Source organism: Arvicola amphibius, unplaced genomic scaffold (genome assembly GCF_903992535.2).
Source record: "Arvicola amphibius unplaced genomic scaffold, mArvAmp1.2, whole genome shotgun sequence".
NCBI lineage: Eukaryota > Metazoa > Chordata > Mammalia > Rodentia > Cricetidae > Arvicola > Arvicola amphibius.
The window spans coordinates 106,381-118,530 of record NW_024582332.1 but is presented as its reverse complement, the minus strand read 5'-3'; the positions used below and the strand labels follow the sequence as shown (position 1 = coordinate 118,530).

The 12,150-nt window shown below is 42.0% G+C and overlaps 1 protein-coding gene and 1 pseudogene across 1 annotated transcript; one reads left to right on the top strand and one right to left on the bottom strand.

The window, feature by feature from the left end:
• Positions 1-3,278: 3,278 nt before the first annotated feature.
• On the bottom strand, positions 3,279-3,821 carry LOC119805889 (interferon alpha-12-like). Its single transcript, XM_038317654.1, has one exon. It carries the CDS (start codon positions 3,819-3,821, stop codon positions 3,279-3,281), a length of 543 nt encoding a protein of 180 aa, XP_038173582.1.
• A 2,720-nt stretch (positions 3,822-6,541) lies between these two features.
• LOC119805886 lies at positions 6,542-7,091 on the top strand (annotated as a pseudogene).
• Positions 7,092-12,150: the final 5,059 nt, after the last annotated feature.

The window sequence follows — 12,150 nt, the reverse complement described above, 5'->3', positions numbered from 1 at the left end:
GCTCAGCTGCATTCCAATGCTTTACATACTGCTCAAAACAATGTGAGGTCAGACATGGAGCTGGTTTGTAACAGCTACTTCTCCGGAGAACTTCCTCCTCCAGAGAACTTCCTTTACAGTAGGTAGAGGGAAAAAAATCTCTTCTAACTATTGTGCACGTTGAGCTGGCCATTGTCCAGAAGACATGACCAGAGTGACCTGGGAGCATGCTCCCCCCCCTCAGATAAGAATTGGAAGGAATCAAATCTCCAAACAGATGTCCATTCTTCTGAGGAAAAAGCCCATTTGACCCGAGGAGAAAAACTCTACTAGGGAAGCAGAAATCTCCGGAAAAACATGCCAGAGTGAAGCTTTACTTCTTAGAAGGCAATTGCCAAAAGGGGGCGATCGTTATCTCTGTAGTCCAGAGTTGCTCAGTTTCCTTCCCCACCCCCTCCTCTCTCTCTCTCTCTCTCTCTCTCTCTCTCTCTCTCTCTCTCTCTCTCTCTCTCTCTCTCTCTCTCTCTCTCTCTCTCTCTCTCTCTCTCTCTCTCTCAGCCATAGATATCATTAGGTCATGAGAAGAACACTCTCAGTTCCAAATATGTGAGACAATTCCCTCCCTCGAGAACTTTTTACAAACCTCGAGTTGTTTCTCTTTTGTTTCACTTCAGGTTATGCGTTTTCAGTAAGAAAGTAATCACCGGAAATCCAGATGTAAGAGATATCGGTTGTATACTGAACAGAGTTGGTTAATGAGGAGAGAATGAGGAGCACACACTGGGGCTTTCCACATCAGGGAGGAGGAAACCGGGGCTACGAGGCTGAAAAATGGGGTCTGGAAAGCAGGGAGGTACTGGGAGTGTGTCAGAAAGAAAGCTGTGTGTACACATATGTGTAATATTATATATAGTATGTGCTGCTGTTAAGCAGTGCATCGTGTGTAATGCATATGTTTATATGTACTGCCACTTTCAATGTTGATCTAGGACACTGATCCCTATATAAAGTAATTGTAAGCCATCAATTCCTTATTGAGTATTGATTTCCGTGATTGATCTTCAGTTCCAATGTGTCTCATTATAGAGATGTTTAGGCTATTTTAAGAGACAGCAGTGGCTTTAAATGTTTCAACTGTCTATACTTTTCCATTAAGTCTTCTGTCCTTAAGATGTTCATTTGATTGTAGAAGTCTCCGTATCTGCTTTCTTTCTCTTTTCTACTCTCCTAGGAAGAAAACGCTGATGTTCTTTTGTGGCAGTGAACCAAAAAACGTGATGTCTCTGGAAATGAAAGCTGAAGAATGGAGCTGGCGAATCATCCAAGTGTGGCAGCAGTAGCAGCAACATTAGCTACTAATTTCAGTGGGAAAGATCTATGTTGATTAAATACAATAATGTTGTTATGAAAGTTTCTATATGTCCAAGGGATCTTCATGTTCAATGCAGTCTGTCTTAGTTGGGGTTTCTATTGCTGTGAAGAGACACCATGACCACACCAACTCTTATAAAGGAAAACATTTAATTGGGGGTGGCTTAACGTTTCAGAGGTGTAGTCCATTATCCTCCTGGTGGGAAACATGGCAGCATGGAGACAGACACACTACTAGGGAATGAGCAAAAGTTCTACATGTTGTTCCAGAGGCAGCAGAAGGAGTCTCTCACACTAGACCTAGTCTTAGCATAGAAGACCTCAAAGCCCAACTCACAGTGACACTACTTCCAACAAGAAGGCCATGCCTACTCCAACAAGGCTGCACCTCCTAATATGGCCAATCCTCATTCAAACACATGAGTCTATGGGGCCATTCCTATCTAAACCATCACACAATCCAAATAAAAATAGAAATTTTATTTCTCCCAGAAGTTACCAAATTTTATTTCTCCCATGAAGATACCAAAGAGTAAAGTAGTACTGTATTGGTAGTGTCACCATACCTGATTTCAAATTACAGCTACATGTCTAAGAGACGGTTACTGCGGGATTACTACCCCTACCACAGGAGCCTCCTATGGCAATGAACACAGAAACCCACAAGTGGTTACAGAGCAGAAAATAAAGGGCTGACTTCCTGGTCCTGATCATTGCAGAAGAGGGAGCAGAAGGATTGCAAGATCCAGAGGCCGTGCATGAACCACAGCAAAGCAGTGTTCTTGGACCAGCACGGTATCTGCACAAATGAACTGACAGTGGCTGTGACTGAATGAACAAGACCAAGCCAGACAACATCCCAGCTTGGAAAACACAGGAAATTCCACTTGTAGCCGAGGAACTAAGGCAACTGGTGGCTTCTGAGAGAGAGATTCATTGTCCTTAGGGGTGGGGACTCTAAGAGAGGTTATCTAAGGTTCCAGGAGATACCCCTGTGCACAACTAGAAGCACTAAGACAGAGAAGAAGGATGAAAAGGAGGAGGAGAAGAAAGAGGAGAAAAAAAACCATGAAATGGAGAGGGAGGATTAATTTCAGAGGCATTTCACTTCCGTGGTGGGATTTATTGCAGGTATATTTTTGAGACCATTATGAATGGAGTTGATTTACTGACTTCTTCTTGGTATGTTTGCTGTGGTATTCAGGCAAGTTGATCATTTTTCTGTGATCTATTTTATATCACTGCACATGATCTCACTCATATTTAGAACCCAAAACTCACAGAAGTTGAGAGTGGATGAAAGGTACCAGAGGTCAGGGAGGTCAGAGGGAGGATTACTCTGGTGAACATTACATCAAAGAGGACCAAGTCACAATGTGACAGGGACAAGATTCTGGACAGCATGCTGACTGTACACACAGAGAATACTACATCCTGGAGAGAATTAGAGGGACAGATGCAGGGTTTGTCTAAACACTATGCTGTGCACACATGGATCCTGCTCAATTTTTTGACCTTGTGTTCATTTGTATAATTTGTATGGTGTAGAGTATCCACTTAAAAGTACTGAGAAAATTGGAAAATAACAGAATTAACAAATTAAAAAATGTTCTATGCAGCAAAATTTAATAGAAAACAAAATAATTTAATCGCACAGGATGGTTTGCTACATTAAAGAAAATATAAAACTTTAAGATTGAATTTAAATAACTTAAATTATATAAATAATAAAATGAGTAAATACATGCATACACGGATACACCAATAGAATGAAGGAACACATGCTTTCATATGTAGACCCAAATTGTCTCTGTTCTGCTGAAACAGCTAGGCAGGTTGATTGAATTCATGCCAAAATGAACAAGAGTCTTTAGTGGAGAACTTAAACAGTGAGATACAGTGTCCGGTCCCAGGAGACTCCTTAGGACTTACTCATTCTCCTTGTTCAAACTTTTTGGCAAGTTGGCTGAGAAAGACCAGGCTCTCCAGACTTCTGCTCTGACCACCATCCAAGCACAGGGGCTGTGTTTCTTCTTCCTCAGGTAGGCAGTGATCCTCTCGAAATATTTCTTCACAGGGATTTCCTGCATCCCCACGTGCTGCATCCGACAGGACTGCAGCTCCCTGAGCTGATCGTAAAGGCCATTACAGAATGTCTCTAGGAGTGTTGTCTCCCATGCAGCAGATGCCTTATTTAGGCAGAAGAGCGTCAGGCTCTGCTGGGTCATGTCATCCAGTACCTGGATCACTTGAGGCTTCTGGATCTGCTGGGCATCCATCTCCTCCAGGGGACAGAGAAAGTTCTTTGTCTCCTTCCAACAGGGAAGAGAGAATTGCTTCTTTTGTGCCAGGAGTATCGAGAGAGTCTCGTTCATGATTTTGTCAGTCTGACTCAGGTCACATCCCAGAGAGCAGGTTGACCAGCAGCTCATCAGCACCAGGACCATCAGGAAGTCACAGGGTCTGGCCATTGTGGATGTTGTAGATGCTGCTGGTCCTGTGGGCTGTGTGGTTCTGAACCTTCTCCTCTAGGTTCTCTGAAGACCATCATTCCTGCCTTCGTCTTAAATCGTGTAGCCTTGGTTTTCGTTTTCTGAATGCCCGCCCCTTACTTTCCAATTGTCTTTTCACTTTCTTGAGCTCATCCTCTGCTTTTGTCTAGACATTTTTTTTCTAAATCATTTTGGTTGTCATCTTTGCTTCCTCTTTCACCGCTGCCCTCAGAAAGCTGCTGTTTTCAGCACTTTTCTGTTTGTCAGTGGAGTTGTCATTAGCCATTACACCACAGATGACCATTCCTTCTTTGAAACTTACACTATTTTATCTATTTTAAAGATAAAGTTTCTCCCAAAATTTTATTTAAAAGTTATTTAAATTGATCTTAAATTGTGTTTTATTTCTATTATTTAAATAAATATTTAAATCATATGTAAGGTGTGATGCAAATTATTTCTAAATTAAAAGTATCAATGTAATGGTACACTTCAAATTGCCTCCATTAACTCTAATATTGATTTACATAAGATGTTCATTACATCATTAGTGTATCTTGACTTTTCTTCCAATCATTGCCATGCCATCATGAGGTATCTAGGTGAAAAGACTTGCTGTTCAAGTCTTGACGCGCTGAGTCCAGGGTTGAAACGGAGAAACAAACTCTCGTAAGTCAGACTCCAATGAGCACATTTACACATGGCAAGAGCTTGTGTCTACACACGCACACAATGCATGCACACACACAAAGACCCTCACACTGTTACATAGAACACACTCACATAAGCACACATTTCCTCCAGACAAATGCACTCACCTACACATTTATACCTTCACACATGTAAACACATACCCACACACTCAAACACAAACATCAATTCACACACACACACAGTGGTGCACACACACCTGTGGACACACGCACACAGACATGCTCTCTGCCACACACATACACACACATCTATTCACAATGCTCACACACACTCCCGATAATACAGAGGAGTAATAAGAGTAATACCATCTCAAAACAAAAACTTTCATTTGTCACACTTCAGATCCTTACCTTTATGGATTTATTCACCCCGTGAGGCTGGACATCTTACATGGTCTTCCTAACATGCTGGGGTCCAGAAGAAGTGGGTTCTAATGTCAGTGAAGGAATGGGCTTGCGATCAAGGTGAGAGCAAGCAGGCAAAGTTCAAAAGCTTTCTTCTTTCATGTCCTCTATGGGATTCCAGCAGAAGGTGTGCCTCAGCATAGAGGTGGGTCTTCCTATCTCAAAGGATCTGGGTTAAAGGTGAGTGGTCCCACCTCAAAGATCCAGATAAAAGGTATGCCTTCCCCTCCAAAGTCTTGTTAAGAAGTGGCGCTTCCCACTTCAACTCAAGAAAAATCCCTCACAGGAATCTTAGTTTTGAGGTATTTACTTCTTATTACTCTCATTATGACTGTGTGTGTGTGTGTGTGTGTGTGTGCACAAGCATTGTTTATAGGTGTGTGTGTGTATGCACAAGCACTGTTTATAGGTGTGTGTGTGTGAGGGGGGAGAGAGAGAGCATGTATGTAAGTGTAGATGTTTGTTCACCAGCGTGTGAGTGTGTGCACAAGTGTGTACATATGTGTGGAAATGTATGTGTGTGTTTGAGTGTGGGGGGCTTGTACATGTGAGAATGTGTAAATGTGCATGTTAGTGCATTTTCGTGGGAGGGATGTATACTTATGTGGGGGGAGGGTGTGCATATATGTGTGTGTGTGCTTATGTGAATGGGCATTTTTGTGTGTAATGCAGTGTGTCTATATGCAGATATGCTGGAGTGTGTGTGTGTGTGTGTGTGTGTGTTAGGTGTGGAGTGTGCATGTTTGTGTGTATGTATGTGTGGGAGTGTGTATGTATATCTGTGTGTTTGAGTGTGTGTGAGTATGTGTGTGTGAGCAGCCTCAAGATTGCCACATCATGAATATGGTGTTCAGAGGACAAAATACAGGACTCAGATCTCTGCTTCAACCATGGGTTCCAGGAATCAAACTCAGCTCATGAAACTTTGACAGCAAACCCTCACATATTAAAACCTCATGATGGCATGGCAATCATTGAATAAATAGCCAATATACAGTGATTATTAAATCAAGCATACATATAAATCAGTATTAAAGTTAATAAGGGCAATTTGAAAAAGTATTTTTTTCTTTTAAACATTAGAAAAACAGTGTCTCATTACATTAATATGATAAATTTAGAAATAGCGAATTTGCATCATACCTTAAATTATAATTTAAAAGTATGTATTTGATATAAATGACAACAGAAAATTTAATTACAAACTGAATTTCAATATCTTTTTTTTACAAGTTTTAGAAGAAATTTATCATTGAATTACGTGTGTAAATATCAAAAGTTGAATGCATATGTGTGGTTAACAGTTAATGACAATTTTACTCAGGGCAAGAAAACCTCTGATACAGATTTGTTTAGGAGAGCAATGAAAGAGAAAACAGTAATGAAAATAAAAATGGTTGAGAAAAATGCCAAGACACCGCTGAGAATTAATGAAGAAAAGTGAAAAGAATTGTGGAGAAGGGGAGGGCATTCAGAAAGTGGAAACTAGTGTTTGCCCTACTTAAGACAGATGCACAAAGGATGATCTTCGGAGAACCTACAGGGGAAGGTTCAGGACCAGCAACATCTGCAACATCCACAATGGCCAGACCCAGTGCTTTCCTGATGGCCCTGGTAGTGATGAGCTCCTGTACTGGTCAACCTGCTCTCTGGGATGTGACCTGCCTCAGACTCATAACCTCAGCAACAAGGGAGCCTTGACACTCCTGGCACAAACGAGGAGACTCTCCCCTCTCTCCTGCCTCAAGGACAGAAAGGACTTTGCATTCCCTTTGGAGAAGGTGGATGCCCTTTCCTGCAGGAGCTGACCCAGGAGGTCCTGATCCTCTTCAGCTCAAAGGACTCATCTGCTGCTTGGGAGACAACCCTCCTAGACACATTCTGCACTGGCCTCCACCAGCAGCTCAGGGACCTGCAGGCCTGTGTGATGCAGCAGGTGGGGGTGCAGGAACCTCCCCTGAGCCAGGAAGACTCCATGGTGGCTGTGAGGAAATACTTCCACAGGATCACTGCCTACCTGAGAGAGAAGAAACACAGCCCCTGTGCCTGGGAGGTGGTCAGAGCAGAAGTCTGGAGAGCCCTGTCTTCCTCAGCCAAGTTGCTGGCAAGATTGAGTGAAGAGAAGGAGTAAGTCCTGAGCCAAAGTGTTGGAGACTCTCCTGGACTAGGACCCTGAACCTCACTTGGCAGATTTTGCCTTTCCCAAGATCTTTTACTTTGACATCAATGATTATGTTTGCCTGCATATTTTGCATAATGTTAGGTTCTATTATATTTATTTGTAAGGGCATTTGTTTATTTATTCAAATGTTTTATTTATATTGTTTTTTCCTGTTTTACTATTTACATAATTTTATTTACCTTATAATATTATGAATTTTCTATTTTCTTTAATGTATCAAACCAATATTGTTAATTTATTTCCTCTAGTCAATAAATTTTTTACTATACATGTTTGTTCTTATTTGTCAGCCATTAGATCTTTGAAAAAGCTTTTGATGGTTTTAAACTCATTGGGTCACCATCAATATTACCTATCTGGACTCAGTAAGAAATAATACTGAAAGCAATGTGCACTGCATAAACGTAAGTGGTGAGTGCATACAATCATCATATAGTCTTAGTTTATCAATGGGAAAAATCTTCCTTCTCTCTATTATTCATCACTCCTCAGTATGTGTAGCCAGCAGCATTGCAGAAGGATGTCAGAACATGTTGCTTGTGTTACGCTGTGCCTTTGTCCTCTTGACCAACTCTTCCTAGACTGTACTTCCCTCTGATTTCTCTGTCCTCTGATAACTAACATTTGACTCTCAACTTCTACCAGATAAACTCATTTCTATACAAATATGAGTAAGATCATAAAGTCAAAATAAAATATATCACACAACTAATGAGGACTCTTCCTGTAACCGCTGAGAAATACTGAAATTATGGGCATCAGCCCTGTCTTGGAGTAGGCTTCTATTGCTGTGATAAAGTATTATGACCTAAAGCAACATGTGGGTGGAAAGGGTTTGTTTTCATTTAAAATCCACAGCATATTCCACTACTGAGAACAGGGCAGGAAGTTGAAGGCAGGGGCTGGTATGGAAGTCACAGAGGAGCACTGGCTACTGCTTTGGTGACTCACGGCTGCTCAACGTGCTTTCTATGCATACAGAATCACATGTCCAGGGGTGAGATCACCTGCAGTGGGATGGATGGTTCTATAGCAGTCATCAGTTAATAAAATAGCTTAGAGATTCGTCTGCAGGGTGATTCTATAGGAACATCTTCCCTAATAAGATTCCTTCTTCCCACACGACCCTAGCTGGCGTCAAGATGACATGAACTTTTCCAGGAAAAACTCCATTCATAGTAGCCTCAAAAAACACCCCATGGAGCAAATCTAACAAGGGAAGTTAAATGACTATAAAGTTACTAGGCTAGTTCCTCTCAATTTTATTCCTTATTATTTTGTTTTTAACCTTGAGTTCACTTATTGCTGCCAAATGTGCACGGGTACACTGCCACCTTGTGGACGATGTGCAACCTCTCATGGCTCCCATTACTGAGGATAACTGAATCTCCTTCATCCCGAAGAGCTCCTCTGCTAGGGGTGGGATTTCCTGACATCCTCCCTGCTTTAAACAAGGGTCTGGTCTGTCTTGATCATATTCAGACTTTGTGCGTGCAGTCACAGTTGCTATCAGCAGGTACAGGCGACTGCTCCATTGCGCCAACACCACTGATTTGCTGCAGTCATCAACTGCCTCTGGGCATTGCCATCTTCCTCTGACCTCTTGTGTAATGACCGCTGACCTCGGGATCCAGGAAAGCCAGACTGGCCATGTCTCAGTCACCTGTTCTCTGTCCATTGACCACTTGTACGTGTCTGTGCACAGCATCTATTACAAGAGGAAGGTTCTCTGGAGGACGGAGGGATGCGCTTGTCCTCTGTGAGGAGTAGAGTGATGTAAGAAACCAGGCACGGAGACGCCAAGGGCATTGCTCTTCTCCTCTACAGTCCTGCTACCTACAGCTTCCTGTTTCTGTAGGGGTGTTAAGACTGATGTTGTCGAGAAGGAAATCATTGAAGTTTTGTCTGGGAATGGATTGACTATCTAGGTCACTTTCAAAATTACTCTGATCCATGGCCATGTGGTCACTGCTGTAAACAAAAGCCTGGCTAGTGAATCCACTAAAATCAGAGCAACGACCTTTTAGGATTTATGATGCTGAAAACCAAGCAAACGCCACATTGTGTGTGAGCACTGAAGTCATCGATGTATGGTGAGCACACTCAGGAGTGGGGTACAGGAAGGGGATTGAGGACACTGTGCCACTGTGCAGCAGGGAGTGTGAATAGACTCGAACACCACTGAATACGTCACAGGCACCTGGGGAAATACCAGCAGCTGGCGTCAGATTCTCTAAACTCATACACACCAGAAAAAAAAAAAAACTACACTCAATATAGGCGTAACTGTTATTGGTCGAAGAACATCAGGGCAGTAATGATGGACAGTGGGTGATGTCTGCACTGATCCTGACTTTGAAGGAACTGCAAAGAACAACTCCATGACCTCCAAAACTGCTTCATAAAAAGGGTGGAGAGGGAGAGAAATATCAGAGAAGCTCCGTTCACTGTATAAGTCACGATGGCAGCAGCACAGAAACCCCCCACCTGTTCCTCATTCTGAAGAAAGCTCTTCTGGAGCACTAACCAGCTAAAGAACCCACAGCCCGAGACAGCATCCCGTAAATCATAAGGACAGAGATGTAACAGTGCAAAGAATAAGTCTGAGACTTTTAGAACAAACACGTATATGCTATACATTATGATCTTTAGTATATACATACAGGTGTGTATGTTTTGCGTGTGTGTGTGTGTGTGATAGAGAGACAGACACACACACACACACACACACACACACACAGAATGCATGTATGTGTGTTAACCAAAAATTTCCTGCAGCAACAAGTACGTGGAGTGAGGACAACATCCAGAAATCAGTTTTCCACGCCCACCACTGGCTCAAAGGATCAACATCAGTTTTCCAGCCTTCATCAGGAAGCTCTTTACCATTGGGCAATAAGAACCCGTGGATAATCATTAAAAAAAATACCTAATATATACTAGAAACCACATTTAATCTTTCATATAAATTAATATCAAACTAAATTAAGAAAGCTAGAATAAAAATGATCCCACTTTTCAAGTTATTTATTTATTGTCCCTCCAGACTACACTTTCACCTCACTCCTCTCCTCCAAGTTTCTCATTGCCAGTGCCCTTCAAAACCACCCGGTATCCACTCCTCCTCCCTTTCTACTCAGAAATGAACAGCCTCCCATGGATATATGCGAATCATGGCCTATGACTCCATTTCTTAGCACTTAATTAACATATATAGATGTTAACTGTAACGTACCATTGCATCAAATATTTGAAAAAATTAAAACATTAATGTACACTTAGAAAAAATAATTTGCAGTAAAATTTACAATACAATCTAAGTAACTATATAAAGAAGTAAACATGACTCACAAAGTTCATTTGCAGCATTAAATTCAGTAACTTTTCAATACAATTATTAGAGAAAAGATTTAATTTTTTTACATGTGAGTAATGTCATACCTGTAAGGAATATCTGTGCTATAAATTGTCCAGGACAGGGCCATCCACCCAAAGGGGTCAGACTCTGGCCTCCAGGCAGGTCTGAGGATTCCTGCGGAGGGGTGCGGGCTCCTTCAGATTGTGCTGCCAGGTTCGTTGTGTGGTATTCCATCCCGCCCTGCCCCCACCTTGGCCCTTTTGTCTGGGCTGCGACCCTGGGCTGCCTGGAATCCCTGATCCTGTGCCCTGACATTCCATCTGAACTGGTGAGTGAATGCGGACCCTGGGGCAACCTGCCCTGGAAGAGAGCACAGACCCCCTATCCCCACTTCCCTCTGCAGGCTTGTGTCTCCCAAGCTTTCCCTAGTGTTCTCAGGTGTCCTGCTCCTGTTCTAAGGCCATCCACCCAAAGGGGTCAGACTCTGGCCTCCAGGCAGGTCTGAGGATTCCTGCAAGGGAGTGCGGGCTTCTTCAGATTGTGACGCAAGGAATAGGTCCTCCTCTGGCACTGGGGAGATCCAACCAGTTTCAGTCACAGCAAAGATTGGTCTAGGACACCAAACGCCTCCGGGCTCCTTTTGAGGGAAGAGATGGGCAGGCGCCAATGCAGGAGCTCCTCCAACAACATGAAAGGCAACATGACATCACCACAAGCCAGACATCCCGAAACAACAAGAATTGAATACCCTACCCCAGAAGATATAGAAGAAACCGACCTTAAACAGTACTTTATGAAAATAATAGAGGACCTTAAACAGGAGGTAAAAAACTGCCATAAAGAAATGGAGATGACAAACAAAAAGGTAGACGAAATAAATAAATCTCTCAAAGATACCCAAGAAAAACAAGAAAGACAAGAAAAAGCAATCAAGCAGGTAAGGGAAACAGTACAAGACCTGATAAATGAAATGGAGGTATTGAAGAAAACACAATCTGAGGGACGACTGGAAATGGAAACTCTGAGTAAACGAACAGAAACTTCAGAGACAAGTATTTCCAACCGAATACAAGAGATGGAAGAAAGAATCTCGGACTCTGAAGATACAATAGAGGAAATAAACTCACAGATTAAAGAACTAAACAAATCTAACAAATTCTTAACACAAAACATTCAGGAAATATGGGACACCATGAAAAGACCAAACCTAAGAATAATTGGGGTAGAAGAAGGAGAAGAATTACAACTCAAAGGCCCAGAAAACATATTCAACAAAATTATAGAAGAAAACTTCCCCAACCTAAAGAAGGATGTTCCTATGAAGGTACAAGAAGCCTACAGAACACCAAATAGACTGGATCAAAAGAAAGCATCCCCATGCCATATAATAATCAAAACACAAAACATACAGAATAAAGAACAGATATTAAGAGCTGCAAAGGAAAAAGGTCAAGTAACATATAAAGGGAAACCTATCAGAATTACACCTGATTTCTCAATGGAAACCATGAAAGCCAGAAGAGCTTGGATAGATGTGCTACAGACACTAAGGGAACATGGATGCAAGCCTAGACTATTATACCCAGCAAAGCTTGCATTCACCATTGATGGAGAAAACAAGATATTCCAGGACAAAAACAGATTTAAACA

What these genes read in the sequence shown, in the direction of transcription:
- LOC119805889 (XM_038317654.1), bottom strand. Translation starts at nt 3,821, where the DNA reads ATGGCCAGACCCTGTGACTTCCTGATGGTCCTGGTGCTGATGAGCTGC.